Source organism: Panthera pardus, unplaced genomic scaffold, assembly GCF_024362965.1.
Source record: "Panthera pardus isolate Hobbes unplaced genomic scaffold, ASM2436296v1 HiC_scaffold_15, whole genome shotgun sequence".
In the NCBI taxonomy this organism is placed as follows: domain Eukaryota; kingdom Metazoa; phylum Chordata; class Mammalia; order Carnivora; family Felidae; genus Panthera; species Panthera pardus.
Window position 1 is genome coordinate 5,353,445 of NW_026526710.1, and position 23,438 is coordinate 5,376,882.

Genomic DNA, 23,438 nt, shown 5'->3' on the forward strand with positions numbered 1-23,438 from the left:
AGGGATCTAACTCTGGGAGCTTTATAACACCTTGCTATGCAACGTTGCGTGAGATGCCATGGTATACTGATCTTCCTTGCCCGTTTCTCCTTTTTAAAAGAATTCTTCTTCCAGGCAGGACTTCAGAGTATGTCTGAAGTTTTAAAAATTGGGATTCTAAACATTTTGGAATTGCATTAAACGTGTAAATTATTTGTATACTCCTGTAAGAACAGGCGCTCCTGTAAGAACACAGCGCAGTACTGACAGCGTGTGCTGGGTTCGAATCCAGTCTGACAATTTTCCAGCTACGTATGTGACCGTGGCCGAGGTGCCTAGATTCTCTGTACCTTAACTCCGTCCATCAAACGGGTGTGGTAATAATAGCGCCTGGCTGTCGGGAGGATGGAACGCGATGGGTGGACGTGTAAAGCCGCGAGGGACAAGCGTTGTGCAAAGGGTCCTCCATTACTAATGGTGCTCAGAACGCCCCCTTCAGGCAGCGAGCTAGCGGGGTGCTCTCTGGGTGAACCTCCTCCAGGCCACCAGGCGTGACCGTGTCCTCGCGTGTAAATCCTGCACGTTTCTTCAATGCTTCCAGGGTACGCGACGGTGCTCTGTGGACCCCCTGCTGCCGAGGCTTTTTGTTCAGGTGTGTTCAGTGCATCGGAGCTGGGGGGGGGGGGGGGGGGTGCAGGGAAGGCGGACCCAGTGCTGGGAGCCGGGAGGCCGAAAAACGAAACTCGGCTGGGAAGGGAACCCGGAAATGGGTGCGAGAGCCCAGAGCTGCTGGAGAGAAACGAAACCGAAACCGAAAACGGGAGAGGGGCGGAACGCTTGCGAGGCTGGGGAGCAGGGCCGCGGGGCGCGGCGGCGGCGGGGAGGCTGGGGCGGCAGCCCCACCCCCTGCCCTCCCGCCCGGCGCAGAGCCCAGGTCGGGGCGCCGCGGGCAGCGGGGAGCGCGCGCGGACGGCGCGGGAAGGCAGCCGGCCGTGGACATGGACGTGTACCGCACCCCCGCCGCCGCGCTGGACAACCTGGTGGCCCGCAGACTGCAGCCGTCCGCCGAATTCGTGGCGGCTGCGCGGCGCGCCCTGGGCGCCCTGGGGGCCTTCCTGCGGGAGCGCGGGGGCCGCGCCGCTGCCCAGCCTTGGAGGGTGCTGAAAACCGCCAAGGTAGGCGCCGCGCAGGGGGCAGGGGCCGGGGCAGGGGCAGGGGCAGGGGCAGGGGCAGGGGGGAGAGCTCACCTGTAAACGGGAACAACCCATTGCCGCGGGCCATGTGGCCCCGGACGGTTTGTATCAGCTCTTTCCATTCGTTTCTTTGACACTTTGGAGGCACGCTTGCGGTGCGCCAGCGCTGATCTAAGCGCCCTGAAAATACACGGCACGCCACAGCCCGGCCAAGTGGGTACTATTAACCCCACCCGGCGCATGGGAAACTGAGGCACGGAGCGACGAAATGATGTGTCCAAAGCTTGTAAGAGGCCCGGCAAGATTCAAGGCCAGGTCGTCTGATTCTTGCATCTGTGCTCTTACAGGCTGCCTCCATTCAGTCATTCATTCGTTCACTCGCTCACTCACTCAGTCGTTTACCCAGTCCAAACGGACTCCAGTCCTCACACTATGCCTGACCCTAAAGATGCAGAAACCCTAGTATTTCTCCAATAGCCACGGAGCCTAATTTACTGCGAAACGGCCCAATAACAATGAACTTTGTCTCATTAAATGAGTCATCCCGCTGAATCCTCACATTCAACGAGGTAGGGATTATTACCCCTGTTTTACGACTGGGGAGACTGGGACTGGGGGTGGGTGAGCCACTGCCCCAGGCCACGTTTTGTCACTTAAATGCCTTCCGGCTGCTGTGACCTCAGGATGCCCACAGGCTCAGGCAGGGGACAGGCATCAGCTTCTGTGTCCTCAGCACAAACTCAGGGGCTCTAGGGCTGCGACGAAGGAACTTGGCTGGGGTAGAGGGGACTTGGAGCTTCTCAGGGAAGGGATGGAGACACAGGGCAAGGGACGGCCCCAGAGCAGCTGGTGGTTTCCTGGGGCTGAGTCTTAGCTTGGGAGGTGGGAAAGAAGGAGAGGCTTGCAGCCTGGGAAACGTGGAGGCAGATTTCTGCCTTTGAGGTGGAAAGGACGAATTTCTTTGGAGCAATAGTTTAAGAGTCTCTAAAGCTCTGGCAATCCTCAGCTTTCTTGGAAAGCCTGGGACAGTTCTTGTGGTTGACTTTAGCTTATGGCTTCGGATCATTCAAAGCTTTGAAGAGGCAGTGATAAGGTGGGTATAGGGCCATGAGCTACCTTTCCAGTCTTCCGATGCTGCTCCCTGCGGAAAAGACTCCTTGGAGAACGGCCAATTCCAGGGCTGGAATAATGTGCAAGATGAGCCTGGGGCTTCTAGTTGGACCAGAACGCAAAGAAGGGGTGGCTGACCTCTGTAGTCCTGTCAGAAGGACCGCCCTCTCCCGTCTCCACCCCTGCCCAGGGCCAACAGGAAGGGGCTCTCCTGCCCCAGCTGTGACCACCAAAAACGTCTCCCGGTGGCGTGGCCAAAGGCTGAAATTTCTTTACAAATCCCAGAAGGAGATGGGGCGCCTGGGTGGCTCTGGTTAAGTGTCTCAGGTCATGATCTCACAGTTTGTGGGTTCAAGTCCCACATCGGGCTCCGTGCTGACGGCCCAGAGCCTGGAGCCTGCTTTGGATCCTGTGTCTTCCTCTCTCTCTCTGCCCCTCCCCTGCTCATGCTCTTTCTCTCTCTCTCTCTCAAAAATAAGTAAACATCAAAAAATTGTCTAAAATAAAAACATACATGGAGCACATGTGGCAACAGACTTCCTTAAAAACCCCGCTCTTCTTTTGTGTAGGTTTAGAAACGTGCACAATAAAATAAGTATTTTTAAGGGAATTCATCGATGGGGAGGGGTGCAGGAAGAATGGAGGCTTGGAGCCCAGTCTTCTGAGCTGACCTCCCAGGTTCCAGTACGGTGCCTTCTCTGAGTCAGGTGTCGGTGAGCAACCTCTCTGGACTTTCGTTTCCTCATCTCCTCGTTTGTAAAGTGGGAGCGGTAACAATACCTTCCTCTCAGGCTTGTTAGGGAGCTTCCATGAGATGATCAACTGCAAAACAGGCAGGAAATGCTCGGTTTACAATATTCCTCCGTGCTCTGCCCTGTTCCCCCTTTGTTGGCACCCCCCCCCATGTGAGGAGCTGGCAGTAAAAAAAAAAAAAAAAACCTGGGATGCCATTGGGATAATTCGCCATCCCAGCTCGGTGGGGGAGATGCCCTCTGGAAGGCTAATCTGGTTCTTGGCTTTTCCAGGCCGTGTTAACTCACTTCACAGCCCCGAGGCTCATGTAACCGCGTGTAACCGCATCACAGGGACTGCCTGGAAGTGAGATTACAGGTGTCAGACATTTGACAGAGCTCCAGGCACAGGGTAGAGACTCTCACCATGGGAGTTTCCTTCGCAGGTCCTTCGCTGACGGCTTTGCAGAAAGAAACACCCGTCAGAAAGGTCCCGGACATTCAGCAAGTCATATCATGGTTTTGAACTGATCCCAGGCAAAAGCCGAGAACATGTGTTCTGCAAAGCAGAATTTGTTTCACCAGCATTTTTAATTAAAGCTTTTGTTCAATGTGTGTTTATGTTTGAGAGGGAAAGAGAGGGGCGGAGGGGCAGAGAGAGAGGGAGACGGGGGATCCGAAGCAGGTTCTGTGCTGACAGCGGAGAGCCTGATGCGGGGCTTGAACCCACAAACCGTGAGATCATGACCTGAGCTGAAGGCGGACAGTTAACCTACTGAACCACCTAGGCGCCCCTAAAAAAACTTTTTTTTTTTAAATTATAAATTAACAAAACCTTTTTGAAGTTAGTGGCCAACACTTATTGATATATGGATTTACAAATAAAACATGCCTTTCTTGAAAACTCAGGCCTGGCTTTCCTCGGCCTGCATTTCTGCATGGCTTCAAATGCCAGGGGCTGTGTGGCCACCGTCTCCCCCCACAGCCCGCGTGGTTCGCTCAGGTTGCCTACCAGCCCACTCGGTCACCAGAATCGAAGAGTGCAGAATTCTGAATTGTTTTTTGCTTCACAGGGAGGCTCCTCTGGCCGGGGCACAGCTCTGAGGGGTGGCTGTGATTCCGAACTTGTCCTCTTCCTCAACTGCTTCAAGAGCTACGAGGACCAGGGCGTTCGCCGTGCAGAGATCCTCAACGAGATGCGGGTCCTGCTAGAATCCTGGTGGCAGAAACCCATCGCCGGTCTGAGCTTTGAGTTTCCCGAGCAGGACGCGGCCAGGGTCCTACGGTTCCGACTGGCATCCACGGACCTCGAAAACTGGATGGATGTCAGCCTGGTGCCCGCCTTCGACGCTCTGGGTGAGGGGTGCCTGACCCATTCCAGGGTCGGGGGCAAGATCCTTAGGAGTAGGACCGGACTTCCAGTCCTAACCCTGCCACCAGCCTGCTGTGTGGCCTGAGCATCCCTCTCTGGGCTCTCGTTTCCTGACTACACGCATTGAGTGTGGGCCAAGAAAGCCCGGTTCCTCCTGGATCACCCGGGGAGACGTTCCTTCAGCCACTGCCGAGAACAGTGCTGCTCGGCCCTTCCAGAAATACCCCAGGGGGAAGGCACAGCCACCTGGCCTCAGGGGGCTTGGGGACAAGGCCAGCATTCTGCAAAATCTTGTATTTCATCTGAAAAGCATTAATATGATTTTTGCGCTCCCCTTGATAGTATATCCATGCTTGATTTATAATATAGTATATATAATGTGCCCCTGTGCCCACATCTGTAAAATGAGGTTAATAATAATGGGACCGTAGCAATCCATCTTGCAGAGTGTTTGGAAAGACCGTGTGCGTGAATACCTGTGATGAACTTGACACATGATGGGGCTGTATGAGTGCTTGCTGTCCTTCTTTCTGTTATTATTATTATTATTATTATTATTATTATTACTATTTCCCATTATCAGTGTTCTTCTTATTAACCATGATGTCCTGGGAGACAGCTCTCTTGAACTTATCCAGGTTACAACGTCCTGACGGACAGCCACACTCTCCCACGCTCGGTACACGTATATTAATCATAACGGCTACTGCTTACTCAATGCTCGACTCCAACAAGCACTTGACCTGTTTCATCTCATTAATTCCTCAGAACAAACCTATGAGGTCTGTACTGTCTTGTCTTCCCTTTTCCTAAGAGGGGCACTGAGGCACAGAGATGGACGGTAACTCACCCAAAGCCGCACAGCAAGTAAGCGATGTCGGGGGAACCTGGGAAATTATGGAGCGCGTTTCCTTTTCCCAGGCCAGGCCCACAGGAAGCGGTGGCGGGAAAGGCCCACGCCGCAAAGGCAGCCAGCTTTAACTTCCAGTCCTGTGTCCGTCACTTGCCAGCTCTGTGACCGGGGGCAGAGCCCTGAATTTCTCTGTGCCTCAGTGTCCGCAGCTGTAAGATGAAGTGAAGGCAAGTTGCCCCATGGGGTTTTGGTGGGGAGACGCGGCACTCGGTGTGAAACGTTAGTGTCGCAAGCACTAAAAAAATATTAGCAATCATTGCCAAGGGCTCAGAATCCTTTGCCTTACAGTTTCCCCAGCACCGTGCCTTTCCCCTCTGGCACCAATTAAAGGTATGTGCAGTGGCATTTTTGTACTGCCTGAGGGAACCTCAGGGAGGGAAGAACTACCAGGTTCTAGGTACTCCTGATTCAGCTGGAAGCATCCTTCCTATGTAGCCGGCTTGGAATGCAGCCGGGCCTGGGGGCTGCCTGGCCATTTGGAAGGAAGGGGCTCTTCCTTCGGGTCTAGAGCTTTCCTCCCTGCCCCCTGAGAAGCTCCAGGCTCTCTTCCTCATCCTCCAGCCCCCATGCTCGTGGATACCCGCCTCCACCAAACTACCCTCCTCCCCCCGACCCCGGCTCTCCATCCTGTGCCTCGGAACCCTTCCTGACGCACAGCGCTTCACTCCCACAGGACAGCTCAGTTCCGATGTCAAACCCAAGCCCCAGATCTACTCCAGCCTCCTCGACAGCGGCTGCCAGGGGGGCGAGCACGCGGCCTGCTTCGCGGAGCTGCGGAGGAACTTCGTGAACGTTCGCCCGGCCAAGCTGAAGAACCTGATCCTGCTGGTGAAGCACTGGTTCCGCCAGGTAAGGTGGCTTCGGAGGGTCCTCGCCCCAGGCATAGGACTGTTGGAATTTGCGATTTCGCGATGGCGAGAATATTTTCTTATGTTTCGTGGCCACTCGTGTTTCTCTTTGGGGAGATATGCCTGTTCATATCATTGGTTTATTATTTTCTTCTGGGCTAGCTGTTTTCTCCTTGTTGGCTTGTTGGAGCTCTTTACATATTCTGGGTGCTAATTCTTACTGAGTTAACATAATGCAATCTGTTCTCCCAGGACGAGGCTGGGACTTCTGTTTTGTTCTTAGGTCTTTTGTCACGGAAAATGTCGGGATTTTAATGTAATCAGGTGTGTTCATCTTTTTCGTGTGTGATTTGTACTTGGTGCGTCTTGTGTAAGTAGGCTTTGCCTATCCTGACTTTTTTTTTTTTATTTTTTTTAATGTTTATTTATTTTTGAGAGAGACAGAGACAGAGCGTGAGCGGGGGAGGGGCAGAGAGAGAGGGAGACCCAGAATCCGAAGCAGGCTCCGGGCTCCGAGCTGTCAGCCCCGAGCCCCTGACGCGGGGCTCGAACTCACGAACCGCGAGATCGTGACCTGGGCCGAAGTCGGGCGCTTCACCGACTGAGCCACCCAGACGCCCCTATCCTGACTTTCTAAAATTCTTCTCCCATATTTCCTTCCTGAAGGTTCTAAAGTTTTCTTTTCATGTGGGTTCAGGGCTTTGAACTCTCTGGAATATTTTATCTATGGTATGAAGTAATGCGGAGTTTGTACGCTTCCCGCCTCAGCCTCAGGAATGACCCCCACCCCCGAAACATTCATGTCTGTCGACTGTTGTGTATTGAAGAAGGGGTGCCCAGCCTGTGCCTGGAGATGAGGGAACAGGCCCCCTCCCCCCCAAGATCTTTGGACACACGGCTTGGTCTTTCTGGTGACCACTCATCATAAAGCAAGTCTGGGGGGAGGAGATCCTGGATTCCGGATCTCGTTCAGCCAACGACTCGCTGTGTGGCCCTGGAAAGTTCTGCCATTCGCTCATTTGGAGGATGAGCAGCAGCCTCGGACTGCCCACCCGCCGGCCTCTCTCTGACTGCTCCCCAATCCCAGAGGCTCGCATCGCATACGCCCGAGGCTTGGCCGAAGCCCCAGGAGCGAGGGCAGCTGAGACGCGGCAGGTTGTTCCTGGAACACGGCATCTCGTCTCAGGCTTCGCCTGCGTCCCGGTGGGCGGGCTCTGCACCCCCCAGACTGAGAGCTCCGGCGAAGTTCTCCAGGGAGCGCTCTCTTTCCCCTCCCCTTCCCCTCTTACAGGTGTGCCAGGGGGAGGTGAGGAGGGAGGAGCTGCCTCCAGCCTATGCCCTGGAGCTGCTGACCATCTTCGCCTGGGAGCAGGGCTGTGGGAAGGAGACCTTCAGCCTGGCCCAAGGCCTCCGCACCGTCCTGGGCCTGATCGGTCAGTATCAGCACCTGTGTGTTTTCTGGACCCTCAACTACGGCTTCGAGGACCCTGCGGTCAGGTGGTTCTTGCGGTACCAGCTCAAGAGACCCAGGTACCTCCCATCACCCCCCTGTCCCCACTCTCCTGGGCTTGGGCCGCAGGAGATAATTAACAATGATCAATGATCCAACAGGTCTCCTCTCCCGGAGGCCTGCGTGGGGGCCAAAGCCACACGCTGTGCGCTTACTAATTCAGTGGATTCAGCCCCAGAGGGAAATGACAGTCACTAGGGGGCGTTTTTAAAAAGATTTTTCTAGGGGCACCTGGGTGGCTCAGTCCGTTAAGCGACACCTTCGGCTCAGGTCATGATCTCTCCGTTTGTGAGCTGGAAACCCATGTCGCGGGCTCTGTGCGGACAGCTCGGAGCCTGGAGCCTGCTTGGGATTCTGTGTCTCCCCCTCTCTCTCTGCCCCTCCCCCTGCTAGCGCTCCCCCCCCCACCCCTCCGCCCTCTCTCTCTCTCTCAAAAATAAGTAAACCTTAAAAAAAAAAAGATTTTTGCGTGAACATATTTTACACGTGAACATTTTATGCGACACGTAGCATACAGGTACCAAGGGCACATTTTGATGCCGTTCTATAAAGTGAACCCATCTGTGAAAAGACCGCCAACCGTGGGGCGTTCTTACTGTTGCTTACTGCGTTCTGTTGCCGAGCAGAGTACTTGCATTGTGTGAATTTATCACAATATGCTTTCCGTCCTGTTCCTCATGGACGGTTTGGTGGTTTCCACTCCGGGGCTGTTACCATGAGGCTGTTCTAAACAGCCTTGCACGCGCATTTCGGGGTGCCCGCACCGTTAGACACATGGGAATGAAACTGCTTGGTCGCGGGGGTAACTCTGAGTCCCCGGGGGTGGATGCTCCTGTCTGATGATTCTAATGTGCGGAGTGGAGGCTCATGACTCTGACGTAATCTCCACGGCAGCCCCCCCACAAGGTAACTGAGGCTCAGAGAAGGTAAGTCATCCGCCCTAGGTCACACAGCTGGAAAGGAGAAGAGCTGGAATTGGAGCCAGGCCTGCTTGACCTCAGAGCCCCTGATCCTGACCATCTCGCTAACCAGAACCTTCTTGTCCCTCTGGATTTGCAGGCCCGTGATCCTGGACCCGGCTGACCCCACGTGGGACGTGGGGAACGGAGCAGCGTGGCACTGGGATCTCCTGGCCCGAGAGGCAGAGTCTTGCTATGAGCACCCGTGTTTTCTGCAGGCGGCGGGGGGCGCTGTGCAGCCCTGGGAGGGGCCTGTGAGTGAGGGGCTCCCAGGATCCTTGTTACGCACGCAATTCGTGTACTCGGTGTTTCCTGAGCATCTGCTGTGTGCTGGGGCCCTGGGGTGTGGGACAGGCTTGAAAAGTGGGGGCTGCAGGCATGTAACACAACCTGATCACCAAGCTGAGCCTGCTTGGAGGAACCTTTCCGGTGACGCTGTTATCGTCTGCTTACCGCGCTGTGTCCGCCCGGCACCGGGGACCTTTTTGTAATTTATCCCGTCTGGAAGGGCGCCTCTATCTAATCTGCACGAAGGTGCCTTAGGGGCTAGCGGTGACCCTCTCACTTTCTCTCTCTGAGTCTCAGTCACCCTGACCGTACAATGGGAGGGGGCTGGTGAGAGAAGGGAGGGAGAAGCCTCTTCGCTTGTAAGACAGCTCCTTCAACAAACTTCCAGGGCCTTCCACGTCCTGGGTGCTCAGGTTTGGATCACCCCATCCAGCGAGACTCTGCCCAGAGGACCCCGCAGGAGAGTAGCAGTCTCAATGCTGTGGACCCAAGTGCAGGGAGCAGGCAGCCTTCACGCCCAGCTCCCGGCCCCTCAGGGACAGCCAGCACCATCCCCTGTACTCTGGGGACGGCCTTGGATCTGTCTCGCATCAGCACCAAGGACCTGGACCGCTTCATCCAGGACCACCTGAAACCGAACCCCCAGTTCCAGAAGCAGGTCAGCAAGGCCATCGATGTCATCTTGCGTTGCCTCTGCGAGAAGCGTTTCTACAGGGCGTCCACAGTCAGCAAGGTAAGTCGGTGGGTGGGGACACCGATGGGACCCTCCTGGGGCACCACAGCGAGGAGGGGGAGGAGCCACAGCGCGGCTGAGGGCGGGCAGGGCAAGTGGGCATCCGTGGAGGGGTAGTTTGCTGGCCGGAGGTATGTATCTAAGTACCAGCTTTTTGGGGGGATCTTTTTTAATGAAAGTTTTTTAAACCACTAACAGAGCACGTCTCCTCTCTGCTCAAAACCCTCCCCGGGTTCACAGAGCACAGTGGCTTCGAGGCCCATAGAATCTGGCCCTGGTCTTTCTCGGAACTTCACTTACTCCACACTGGCCGCCTGGCTGCTTCTTGAACTCACCGGCCAGAGTCTGCACTGGCTGGTTTCTCTTTCTGGAATCCCTCACCACCCCACCCCTCCGCCCCATCCACTTGGCTTCCCCCACTCTCCTTTAAGTCTAGGGTCCCAGCCCTCTAGAGTCTCACGGAGGCCTGATTGCTCAGTTCACAACTGCAACCTCCCTTCCACAGCCCCACCCCGTCCCCTTACTGCTTTATTTGCCTGCACACAGCCCTTAGCGCTTCTGGGAGCTGTTGTTTGCTGACTGTCCCTCCCTCCTCTCCCCCTGCTAGAATGTAAGTTCCAGGAGAACAGGTAACTTTTATGTACTCCCATACCTTGCCACATGTGAGTGCCCAATAAACGGATGGATGGATGGAAGCAGGCCAGCAGAGCACATCCACAGGGCCCATTTGGCCCCGGGACCTCAACGTGCCATGTGTGGTCCAGATGGGCAGTCAATAGGTGTTGCGGATGTTCGGCTAAAATCATTAATCCCGGGGCGCCTGGGTGGCGCAGTCGGTTAAGCGTCCGACTTCAGCCAGGTCACGATCTCGCGGTCCGTGAGTTCGAGCCCCGCATGCCCAATAAACGGATGGATGGATGGAAGCAGGCCAGCAGAGCACATCCACAGGGCCCATTTGGCCCCGGGACCTCAACGTGCCATGTGTGGTCCAGATGGGCAGTCAATAGGTGCTGCGGATGTTCGGCTAAAATCATTAATCCCTGCCCCCTTCACCGCACCCCCCGTTTTCTGTTGCTACATGTTGGTCTGACTTCGCGCAGGCCCCGAGGGTCAGAAGGCAGGTGCAGGCGGACATAATCTGACTCTGCCAGGCTTCTAAGAGTCAGAGGTCACGGGGCTTGTGCAGCCCGCCTCTGTCACGGTGTCCCCAGACCCGACACCAGCGACAGGGTAGTGTTGGGACTGCAGTGGGGGTACAGCGGGTGGGGTCATAGTCGGACTCCTGAGCTCAGGGACAGTCACGGGTCTCAGATGGCCCATCCTCTGCAGGGGGGCTCATTTGGCCGGGGCACAGACCTGAGGGGCTACGGTGATGCCGAACTCGTCATCTTCCTCAACTGCTTCGAGGACTACGGGGACCAAAGGGCCCGCCGCCTGGAGATCCTTGATGAGATGCGGGCACAGTTGGAATCCTGGTGGCAAGACCCAGTCCCCGGCCTGAGCCTGCGTTTTCCTGAGCAGACCGTGCGCGAGGCTTTACAGTTCCAGCTGGTGTCCCGGGCCCCAGGAAGCTGGATGGACGTGAGCCTGCTGCCCGTCTTTGATGCCGCGGGTGAGGGCTGCCTCCAGCCTGTGCCTTGGAGACCAATTCCCTCGCCCGCTAGGCTACACAGCTTGCCTGGGGTCGAGATCACCCACCTTGCGGAGTTACTGGGTGGATGAGCGAAAATTACTGAAAAGCACCCAGCACGTATTTGGTGCTTAAAAAAAAAAAAAAAAAAAAAAAGTTCTGATTGCTATTCCGTGTCGTAGACCGTGTATTATGGGTTGCGGTGCTATGCTATGTAATTAACGTTAAAATATTAATAAAGGCTGGGGAGTGGCTGGGCGGGGACATGCTGCTGTCTGCGTCAGAGCTAGGCACTCAGAGTACTTCACATTTCGCAGGGCAGCTCTGTGCGGGCGCCAGACCTGAGCCCCAGATCTACTCCAGCCTCCTCGACAGCGGCTGCCAGGGGGGCGAGCACGTGGCCTGCTTCGCAGAGCTGAGGAGGAGCTTCGTGAACACTCGCCCACCCAAGCTGAAGAACCTGATCCTGCTCGTGAAGCACTGGTATTACCAGGTGAGGTCTCCATACCCGCTTCCCTCCTCCCAGGAAGTAGCTGCTGTCATGGCAACTGCCTCAGCCAATCAGCGCCACCCCCAGGCAGCCCTCTCCCTTCCTTCACTTCTTATTGGCCATCCCAAGTAGAAGGTCCACCTCCTCCATCCTCCATTTCCGGTACAGACCGGAAGTCCCTGGCTGAAAGAAAATCTCTTTGTCCGTCAAGCTCCGAATGCCCGTGTCTTGTAGTTGGGGTTCACCATCCACCTCTAGCTCATCTGTTTCCCTCCACTCCCCACGCTGCTAATGGATTCCCTGTTCTTGCCCACCCCCAAGCCCTAGCTTATGCTGTGCCACCATCACTGTCTTGTGTGCAAGGCGTACTAAATAAACCCCGAGCTTCCTCCAGAGCTCCTTCACCAAAAACACTCATCTGAATGCACTCACATTCGTGTACTCATTCAGCAAACATACTGAGCACCCGCTGCCACTAACGTCACGATCGTGCCAGATGTTGGGATAGCAAGCTGAATATATCGCAGCCCCCATTCCTGTACAACTGTCCCGTACACCCTTGATGGAGAGAGTCTGGGCAAAGACCCAAGTCTGAGATTCTTAGCCTCGCTGTGTGACCTTGGACAAGTCACTACCCACGCCCGTTCCCAGACCTCTGTGTGTCCACCTGTGAAATAAGAAGGGTTTCGTTTTGTCCTGCAAAATGAAAAGGGCTTTATTTTTTTATATTCCCCTCCCTCTCCGAGTGCCTAGGGCCATGCTTGGCACACCTTGGGTGCTCAACTCCACTCATTCTTTGCCTGGCTTTGGGTGACCTAGGTCGCAGCTCGGAACAGAGGACAGCAGCCAGCCTGTGCCTCCCTGCCCCCAGTCTATGCCCTGGAGCTCCTGACCATCTTCGCCTGGGAGCAGGGCTGCGGGAACGAGTCTTTCAACACGGCCGAAGGCCTCAAGACGGTCCTAGGGCTCGTCCAGCAGCACCAGCAGCTTTGTGTCTACTGGACGGTCAACTACAGCTTTGAGGACCCAGCTATCAGAACATACCTTCTTGGCCAGCTTCAGAAACCCAGGTGCGGACCCACGATGCACTGCATCATCCTTTCTCCTCCCCCCACGGTCACCCTGGAGTCACTGCACCCAGGAGGGATCCAGGCTGGGATCTGGGTGCCTCAACCCCACTCCTCGCTCTGGACTCTTTGCTGAAGAAGCACGGACACAGGGAGCCCCCAAAGAAGCCAGAGCCAGGTTCATTAACACAATAAAATATCATTTCTGAAATGAAGGGCTCACCCAATCCCTGACTGAGGCAGCCAGGTGGGAACCCTACTGTGCTTGGGACAGACTGGGCCAGCCCTAAGGTGCTGACACTCTTCTCCTTCTCCCCAGCCCCCACACCCCTTTCCCGGTCCCTCCCAGCCCCCTGCTCTTCACTGATTCCCACCTTCCCCACCCGCCTGCCCATCCACTCTGCCCCCCAGGCCCCTGCTCCTGGATCCTGCTGACCCCACCTGGAATGTGGGCCAGGGCAGCTGGGAGCTGTTGGCCCAGGAAGCAGCAGCTCTGGAGACACAGGCCTGCTTTAGGAATAGACAGGGGACGTTTGTGCAGCCCTGGGATGTGATGGTAAGAGGGGAGCCCCTGGGGCGGCGGATGCCGTTGGTGCCCCCTTCCAGACCCCCTTTCCCTGCCGGTGCGCGCATTCCCCAGCTGCCAGGAGTGTGTGTTTCTGCCGGCTTACAGCTGAGACACCTGCTGTTCTGTCCCAGCCAGCGCTTCAGTGACACGGGGGACAAAAAGCCCACCCTCGTTTTTAAGGCGAGACCGGCTCAGTGATGCAAGTCCGAGTCCAGAGTTCCCCGTGGGATCGAGAGAAAGCTTTCTCGAGCTGGAGCCTTGCTTAGCTCCTTCTCCTGCTTCCCCCACTCCCCTTTTCCTGCAAGCACTGCCCCCCCGTTAATCCACGCACGAGAACCCCCATCGCAGGCTCTGCTTCTAGGGGACCCCCGCTTAGGGCGATAGCCAGCCCCCGAAGGGATATGAGTTTATTGCCCTTGCTTTTGTCAGCCGGATCTCATAACCAGGGCTTAAAACTCACGACAATCCAGTGAGGCACGGGCCTTGTTATTGCCCCCATTTAAAGATGGCGAAACCAAGGCTGCGTGTTGGCGGTGGAACCAGAACGTGAACTCGGGTCCTTCTGATGCTCCCACACAGACCTGCCAACCAGCTGAGAAAGAAAAGGGCTGTGGGAGGTAGCGGGAGTCTCATCCTCATAGACTGGCAAGAGGCAGGGCCTGCGCGCTCCTAGGGAATCCTGGCTCGAGCCGGCGTACCTGGGTTCTTTCTGTAGCCTGCTCTCCTTTACCAAACACCAGCTGGGGACCTTGACAAGTTCATCAGTGAATTTCTCCAGCCCAGCCGCCAGTTCTTGGCTCAGGTGAACAAGGCCGTCAATGCCATCTGCTCATTCCTGAGGGAAAACTGCTTCCGGAATTCTCCCATCAAAGTGCTCAAGGTGGTCAAGGTAAGTCCCCAGAGGGCCCTGGGCAAGGAGGGCCCTGCAGGCTGGGGATCTCTCCCAGGCCAGGGCCAGGCCTGACCCACCTCTGTGGTCCTTACAACAATCAGCACAAGGCCAAACACAGAAGGGAAACCAGAACGCAGTTGTTGTAGGTGGGTGGCGGCAGGAGGGCTCAGAGGTGTCCAACAAATCTCTTCTGGTCGCTTGTGACAGCCAACTCAAAAGGAGGAACGAAAGGAGTATATTGGCTGATGTAAATGGAAAGCCCTGGAGTAGCATCAGGTACAGCTAGATCCAGGAGCCCATGCGGTGTCATCAGGACTCAGCTTTTCATCCCAGCTCTTGGCTCGGCTGTCTTCTGTTTCGGACAAGCCCTTTCCATGTGATGGTTCTTAGCATCTCTAAGCTTCCAGAAAGGGGCATTCTTTTTTCTCAAAATTCAAATAAGTCTTGGAATTGAGCCTTATTGTCCTGACTCGGGTTATATACCCCTCCCCAAACTCATCACTGGGGCTAGGGAGACACCATGCTCTGACTGGCCAAGCCTGGTTCATATTATTGAGTCAGTCCCACGTGGACCCGAATTGTGGGGGAGGAGCGATTCCCCCAAAGAAAACCAGGGTGCTGGTCATCGAAGTAGAAGGGATGCTGGGGGTGTATAAAAAGTCACATTATCCACTGCACCAGATACAACCTCGGTCCACAACTGAAGTCACGAGTGAGACCCAGGTTAGCCCTGGAAGATTATCAGCATAGAATCAGCCAATGAAAAGTCCCAGGCCTGATGATTTGCTGTGTGGCCCCAGGCAAATACCTTCCCCTCTCTGATCCTTACCTTCTTTGTCCATAACACTTAAAGATGATAACCTGGCTCAATGGTTGTCAACCATGGCTTCACTTAGAATCACGAGGTGACTTTTAAAAATTAGACTGATCCCCTGTCCCCCTCCCAGGCCAATTAAATCACAGTCACAGGGGCATAGGAGCCATACGTACATCAGTCAGTTTTTAAAGCTCTCCTGGTACAAGCAGGCTTGAGAACCACAGGTCAAAAAAATAAATAAATCTCTCAAATCCCTCCCAGCCCCCAAACTTGATGGAATGAGAACGTTTGCATTTGTTGAAGGGTTTAAACTTAACATCTCGCACATTTCTTTTTCTTGCAACCATACTACGTCTTAACCGCATATTAAAGAGGTAAGACAGAGAGGTTAGGTGACTTGCCCAAGGTCACACAGCAAGTTCCTGACCCACAGGCTCCAGCAGGAGGACGTCATGCAGTCCTGCAAGGGTCAAGCCGCCTCCGTGTCCTCCCCAGGGTGGCTCTTTAGCCAAAGGCACAGCTCTGCGAGGCCGCTCAGATGCTGATATAGTGGTGTTCCTCAGCTGCTTCAGCCAGTTCACCGAACAAGGGAACAAGCGGGCTGAGATCATCTCAGAGATCCGAGCCCAGCTGGAGGCATGTCAGCAGGAGATGCAGTTCGAGGTGAAGTTCGAGATCCCCAAGTGGGAGAATCCCCGCGTTTTGAGCTTCTCTCTGATGTCCCAGACGATGCTGGATCAGAGCGTGGACTTTGACGTGCTGCCAGCCTTTAACGCCTTAGGTGAGGTACCCAAGCATACTCCCGAGAAGGGGGAAAGCAGAGGCAGGGCTGCCAGGGACAGCAGTCGAGGTTGTGCACTGCACAACCAGACCACACATGTTCACAGGGCAGGCATTGTACACATGGGTGTTTCTCGCCACTTTCCTGCAAGGTGTCTGGAGAAAAGGACACGTTTTTCTAATTCACACAACAGTTCTATGCGATCTAACAGTGGCCCTGGGCTGGGCCCCAGTCTCAGCATGACAGATGACCTTGAGCAAGGGAATTCCCTGCCTTGAGCCGCAGTGTCTTCCCCTGACACTGTATTCGAGTGTCTCCGTGCACTCCCAGCTTCGAGGATCTGTGTGCTACCCTCTCCACCTTCCACGGACCCGGAGGACCCGTTCGTTCAACACATGCACCGAGTACGTGTCCAGCATTCTCCGTGGCACCAAGTGTACATCCCTGCACAAAACAAACACAAATCCTCTCTATCTATTCAGTTCTGAGCTTGCACTGGAAAGTTCGCAGAGCGAGGACGTCCCATGTATTGGAATGTACTTGGCTCCTGAGGTTTGGGAAACAAGCCACAAGGGAGGGACTCATCCAGAAATGTGTCTGAATCTACACAGTTCCTGAGTTCGGAAAGCAGGAACGCTTGAATGTCAAGGAATGCCTTTAAGGGCGGTGAAGCCAGAGAGTGATACGGTCCTGTTCCTTACAGGAGGCTCTAAGACTGAGGCTCTGCCTTTGTTAGAGAGGGCTGAACAAGTGTCCAGGAGCCGCTAAACATGTGTCAGCTCCCAGCTGAGACTTCTTGCTGACAGCCAACCGGAGGGGCTGAAAGGGGGCAGGAAGGGCCGCGAGATTCTCACCGGGGATTTAAGGCTGGGTCACGCCACGTCCGTGTTCCGTCTAAGATCCCCTGTGCCCCCTCCCCGCCGCCACCGTGGGTCCAGACCACCGGCGGTGAGGGAGGTGCCCGAGTAGGAGATCCTGGAAGGCCTGTCTCCGTTGGCCCCAGGGGGGTTCTGGGAAACGAGCCGACGGTGGCCTCCTCCCTGTCTCCAGGCCAGCTGAGCTCCGGCAGGAGGCCCACGTCTCAAGTCTACGTCGACCTCATCCACAGCTACAACAACGCGGGCGAGTACTCCACCTGTTTCACGGAGCTGCAGAGGGACTTCATCGTCTCTCGCCCCACCAAGCTGAAGAGTCTGATCCGACTGGTCAAGCACTGGTACCGGCAGGTTCGGCCCGAGGATGCCCCCCGCCCGGGCCCCTGAGCGCTGTCCTGGGAGGAGGCGGGGCGCGACCCTGGGTTGGCCGAGCGGCCGGATAGAGATTTCGTAGCTGTGGGACCTTGGTTTGCTCATCGGTGACCTGGGGCTGGTGTCGCCACATCGCAGCATTTGAGGGCATGGTGCATGGCCGGGCATCTGACACATGAAAGTGCCCAGTAAAGGTTTGGGGTGGTCTTGCCAGCTCTGGAAGGGTCCCTCCTGTGCCTCTTCGTTGCCAGTGTGAACCCACACTTTCCCTTTATTCCCCAGTGCAACAAGATGCCCAAGGGGAAAGGCTCCCTGCCCCCCCAGCACGGGCTAGAGCTCCTGACGGTGCATGCCTGGGAGCAGGGCGGCCGGGACCCCCAGTTCAACATGGCGCAAGGCTTCCGCACCGTCCTGGAGCTGGTCAGCCGGTACCGTGAGCTCTGTGTCTACTGGACCGTCAACTACGACAACCGGGACAAGACCGTCAGGGACTTCCTGAGCCAGCAGCTTCAGAAGCCCAGGTTCTGGCCCACCCTCAGCGTTGCAGTGTCTCAGATCCGGGGTCCCTCGCCCTTCCCACTTCTGCAGGGCACAGAGCAGGGACAGCAAACTCCTCTTCCTGGAACGGAGCTCCTTTCTAACAGGGACAGCCTTAGCACCTGAGGGACAGGCACTCCGTTTCCTGGTCCCCTGGTTGCCAGGTGAAATCTAAGACTGCAAGTCAAGTTTGAATTTCAGAAAAAGAATGAGTGGCTTTTTAGTATGTGTGTGCCCCCACGCGGTCCTTGGGACATACTGACGGTTTTCCAGAGCTCAAATTTCACTGGGCATCCTCTGTTTATATTTGTTAAATGTGCCAACCCTACCTGGGAACCCACCAGGTAACAGGAGCAGGTCTGCTTCTTTGGGATTTTGCCTCCCTCTGAAATGGTGCAAAGATAACAGAGACTCTTGCGCAAACTCACGATGCATCTCCAGTCAGTGGGTGATGGCAACTTAGAACAATGTGTTGAAAAAGACTCTGACGTGGTGACATCTACCACAGATGTAGGAAGGGAGAGTGGTAGAACGAGTCCCGAGATTACTTAACAATGCCCGCTACATGCTGAAGGGGTAAGAGTGGCCCAAACGAACGTGGTGATTGATTAGTAATGTCTGCCCGGGGCACAGAAGGGAGAAGTGGCCCGTGCAGAGTGTTGGGTGATGGAGACTAGTCCAACCAGTCCCACAGAAGGGCACCCAGATGTTGCCAGGGATCGGACTGACCCTGGGAATTGCAGGCCCATCATCCTGGATCCAGCTGACCCGACGGGCAACCTGGGCCACAACGCCCGCTGGGACCTGCTGGCCGAGGAAGCCGTGGCCTGCATGTCTGCCCTGTGCTGCGTGGGCAGGGACGGCACCCCCATCCAGCCATGGCCAGCGAAGGTAAGAGAGCTGTATGGCGCAGCAGGGCGCACCCTTCCCTGGGGACAGTGTGCTCAGGGGAGGGGGCTGACTCCTGCCAAAGGGGCCCCCGTGCCTCCACGTCCCGGCTGTCCCTTGGTCTCTGCTTCTCCAGGAAGGTTAGGACAAACCAACTTCTCCTGTCACCTTCCGCCAGGCTGCCGTGTGAAGGCCGGAATTTGTACCAGATGGAGGGATGGACACCAGCCATTGGCGTGGAGAGACTTCGGGTCACCTACCAGATGTGCGTGTGCGTGTGTGTGTGTGTGTGTGTGCTTGTGAGAGACAGAGAGACCTCGATTCAGTGAATCCACTCCTCCTCTGTCCAGCCTCCCGACTCCTATCCCTGCCTTCCCACTCTCTGCCCTCCTCCTGCTCTGCGTACCCAGCCCAGCTGAGTTTTATTAAATACCCCCTTGCGTCAGACGGGCACTGGCCACCACAAGGCTCCCCTGCTCCCCTGCCCCCTGAGGCCGCGCACCAGACTCGGTGGGCTGGCAGCGGCCTGTCGCTGCCATGACTCCACTCTCAGACAGCCATTGTCGCGTACCACACTGCGTCCCGCCCCTGCCGAGAATGTCCTCCTCCTTCCTGCCTTCTCTGCCCGTCCGCACCGGTTCACATCTTCCGCTGAAGCCCATCCCTGTCTGCCCAGTGGCCTCTCCTCCTTCCCCAGCCCAGAGACTTTCGCAGAGATGGCAGTCTTCGTGCCATTTGTCAACCACAGGCCATTGGCAGTGGCCGCCTGGAGTCCTGGGTTCTGGAGGATTCTAAAGAATGGATGCATATCTGGGAAGAGTGATGTAATCAACTAGTGATGTCTGCCATGGATGCGGTAGGGGAACGTGCTGGCACGAGTGCTGTGATTGATTAGCGATGTCTGGCCCCAAGGCAGGAATATGGGCTCACAGGCTAACGGTGTTATTGAGCAGCTCTCTGAGCTCGGCCACCGGCAGGAAGAGCCTTCCCGGATGGGCCGGTCTTGTCTGCCACAGACAGAAGGTGTGGGGACGTGTGTACCATGCAGTCCCTCTCATGGGACCCCCTGACTGAATGCCTTTTCGCTGGAGCCTTGTTTTCTACCTCCTTTGCACATCTTGAGACCACGGCCTGTTTGCCTTCTTGAATTTTTTTCTGGGCTCCTGTCTTCTCTCCTGATGTGCTGGAACATCGCCGGTGGGATTCTCCATCCCCAGAGCGAGCCGGTGCCCAAACAACAGTGCTCAGCCTGCTTCCCTCCGCCCTCCAGGGCAAATCCACTGTGTGATTTGCAGGCGGGGCTCCTGCCCTCCAGGCCAACAGCTGTGTCCCTCTTAGTCAAGGCTCAGCACAGAAAACAGGAAGTAGTCCAGGAATCGTTAGCAGGAAGGGATTCCATCCAAAGTCCCTGGACAGTCGGGAGGAGCGGAAGGCAAGGACCGTGGTGGGACTGGTGGTCTCAAGGTTAGACCCCCGTGGCCGAATCAGAGGTCAGGAAGCTGCCCCTGCCTGTCACCAGGCCACTGCCTCACACCCACCTAGCTGGGGCCGGACCCGGGATGTGGGCTCCAGCAGTCACAGGGGTCGCTCGGGACTTGCCAGCCACCAGCTCTGCAGGAAGATGCCTCTGTCTCCCTCCTGGAGCACAGTCGAAATTACGGCCAGAAGTCTGGCGACAGGGCCATCGGAAGCGAATGGTTCACCTCCCACTCCGTGCAGCGCAGGGAAGGAGGGATGCCCAGCGCTGACAGCCGGCGTCCGGGACGGCATCCCCAGCAGATGCGCTGTGAACTGCGAATGTCTGTTGGGCGGGTGAGGGGGTGGTGAGGTCCTCCCAGAGGGAGGACCAGGAGGAGACAGAGGGGAAGGAGCCACCATGCATCCCCTCCCTGCCCCCCCCCACCCCCACCCCGAGTGTCTCAGATGGCCTGGCTCTCCGTGGCCCGCTGCTGGGTACTGCCGGTCGGGCGCTGAGTCCGTTCGGGCTGCTGTAACGAAGCACCACATACCGGTGGCTCATCAACAACGGCAATGTATTTCCGGCAGCTCTGGAGGCTGGAAGTCAGCACCGTCGGGTTCTGGGAAGAGCCCCTTCCAGGCTGCAAACCTCTTGTGTCCTCACATGGCAGAGAGCCGGCCAGCTCTCCAGACTCTTCTAACAAGGGCACTGATCCCATTCGTGAGGGCCCCCCCTCGAGACCTCACCACCTCCCACAGACCCCCACCTTCTCATACCATCCCATCGGGATTGGGGTTTCGACATAGGAACCGGGGGGACATACACCCTGGCGGGGATGCAGACCGGGGGTGGGGAAGAGCCTTCCCCTGTCCGTGCCATTCTTAGAAAGTGCCAGAGAGGAGGCCCTCTGCTCCCCCTGGGGCCACAGCGGCCGAGGCTCGGGGGCAGAGCCCCCGGATTCCGGGGCCGCGTGGGTGCCTCCCATCCCTGTGCCACTCGCTCTGGCAGCTGGGACTGCTACTGAGGGCACGTGGTGTTAATAAAGCCTTCTTAAACTCACTTCACTGACTGTGAAGCTGGGGCCGGGGTTCGCAGGACCCCAAGGTACACCTTTTGCGTTGGTGAGGCTCCAGGAGCTCAGAGCTGACACCGGTGGGCAGCAGAGACCCGTCCCACCACGTGTCCAGCAGCAGGTGGGGACCTGGCCTGGGCGTTGCAAGCTGGTGGTTCTTGGCCCAGGTGGGACCAGCAGCAGGGTCTCAACTCGGTAACTCCCATCGTCATGACGCGGACTCTATGCACCCCACACCCCCCAAAATGGCTCTTGAATTAGGATAATTGTGAGATGGTGAGAAATGGGGTAGCTCCAGTAGGTTGGAGGTGAGAAGGACCTGTCACCTGGTCCGGGCTGACCTGAGGGGCGGGGCACGGATTTATTCTATTCTGGCTCCTGCGTCCTTGACAACGGCCACTCTGGTATTGGCATCATAGCCCCACTGTCCCGTTTGAGGGCTTCCTGATCTAGCCACACCCTTAATAGGTGGCGATTTTAAGTTGATTTCTTACATGCAGTGACCCTAAGGATGTAAGGGTTAAATTGTGGTGTAGGGCTAACCTATAGCTTGAGAAACAACAGCTTTGTTTTGACCTGAAGGTTAAGAGATAGCAGCCTTGCTTTACTCTTGTAAATTAGGCCTCACCAATTAAGGAAACAAAAGTTCAAAGAAAAGAGCATTGGAGGCAGGGTCAAGGAGATCAACTGGACTTAACGGCAGAAAGTCTAGAATAATCACCCCATCCGGGAACTGTTTCCACCTCATCTGGGAACTATTTCCTTGTTCTGTTCCCAGGTGATGATAAAACGATGTGGTCGGCTATAAAAACTCTGTACCCCGGCTGTTCAAGGCCGCACTCTGATCAAAAGTGTTGGTCCCGATCGGTCGGCCTTGCCTCTCGTTGCAATAAACCTTGTGGTGACTGTCACTGGTGCCCGTCGCATTCTGTTTCAGGAGTCGTGTGGATGCAACAAGGATAACCACAAAAATGTCCACGTGCACTTTTCTCTGGAAGAGACGAATTGATACTAAAGTTCTATGGACACACATGTGTGCAAGGAAAGCTTGGAAAATGCAGAAAAAAAGAGCTCGGAGGGGGGATTAGCCCCAACCAACATTAGAACTTACTAGGGTCAGTTAAGCATCTGACTTCAGCTCAGGTCATGACCTCACAGGTTCCTGAGTTCCAGCCCTGCATGGGGCAATCGGCTGTGGCTGTCTGTCACAATGAGCCCGCTTCTGATCCTCTGTCCCCCTCTCTCTCTGCCCCTCCCCCACTGGCATGCTTTCAGAAATAAACATGAAAAAAAAAACAAACAAACTTACTAGGAAACCACAGCCTAAGGGGACGAAAATAACAAAAAGCTAAATGTGATCAGTCAGCAATTAAAAGCTAAACCAAGAGCCAGAGGGCCTCCTGGGTAACACACAAAGGGGTTCCATCTCCTGGAGGCAGAGGAAAATGAGGACCCAGTCAAGAAATGGGCCCCATCCAATGTAGGAGTCCAAAGAAAGTGGGGGGGGGGAGGCGGGCTATATTTTCAATTTAACTTAACTTTTTTAAGTTAAAAATATGAGATATAATTCACATGCCATGAATTATAACTTTTAAAGTGTATAGTTCAGGGGCGTCTGGGTGGCTCAGTTGGTTAAGTGTCCAACTTTGGCTCAGGTCAGGATCTCACGGTTCATGGGTTCGAGCCCCGCATCGGGCTCTGTGCTGACAGCTCGGAGCCTGGAGCCTGCTTTGGATTCTGTGTCTCCCTCTCTCTCTGCCCCTCCCCCGCTCATGCTCTGTCTTTCAAAATAAATAAACGTTAAAAAAAAATCTAAAAATCTGACTATAAGAATCTATTCATTATATGTGCTATAAGAAATGATAGCATTATATCAATGTGAAAATTCTAAATCACGTTATTGCTTTGTGTTTATGTAACAAGACATCCGTGTTCTTAGAGGATACATATTGGAGTATTTAAGAGGAAAGGGGTCTGGATGATTAGGTCATGTCAACGTAGGATCATCAGTTCCAACAAATGCTACAGTCTTGGAGGCAGGGGTGGGGGAGGGGGAATGTTGCTAATGGAGGAGGCTGTGCATGGGAGGGCAGGGGGTATCTGGGAAATCTCTGGGCTTTCTGCTTAATTCTGCTTTAAAATATAAAGTCTATTTAAAAAAAAAAAAAGGAGTAAAGGAGACTAATGTCTTCAACATGACCTCAAATGGCAATACCGTACTAATTATACGGTGGGATGCCCATGCAGAGAATAAAGAACCAATGTGGTAAAATACTCTGGAGGAAGGGTATGGGGATTCCTTTGTCCTCATCTCGCACATTTTCTCCGAGTTATTGCACATGCAATGAGTTCCT

General features: G+C 55.4%; 1 protein-coding gene across 2 annotated transcripts; it reads left to right on the forward strand.

Moving 5' to 3' along the window:
* Positions 1-763: 763 nt before the first annotated feature.
* On the forward strand, positions 764-21,995 carry OAS3 (2'-5'-oligoadenylate synthetase 3). Of its 2 annotated transcripts, XM_053902043.1 has the most exons (16): positions 764-1,154; positions 4,087-4,369; positions 5,972-6,147; positions 7,438-7,676; positions 8,716-8,869; positions 9,292-9,636; positions 10,966-11,248; positions 11,584-11,759; positions 12,576-12,826; positions 13,235-13,379; positions 14,107-14,280; positions 15,596-15,881; positions 16,932-17,107; positions 17,411-17,649; positions 18,409-18,556; positions 18,732-21,995. In XM_053902043.1, the coding sequence occupies exons 1-16, from the start codon at positions 978-980 to the stop codon at positions 18,741-18,743; spliced, it is 3,264 nt and encodes a 1,087-aa protein (XP_053758018.1). In that variant the 5' UTR covers positions 764-977; the 3' UTR covers positions 18,744-21,995. The 2 variants fall into 2 exon arrangements, with proteins under 2 accessions (XP_053758018.1, XP_053758019.1); XM_053902044.1 differs by lacking the exon at positions 764-1,154 and having other exon boundaries at positions 4,217-4,369; positions 5,977-6,147.
* Positions 21,996-23,438: the final 1,443 nt, after the last annotated feature.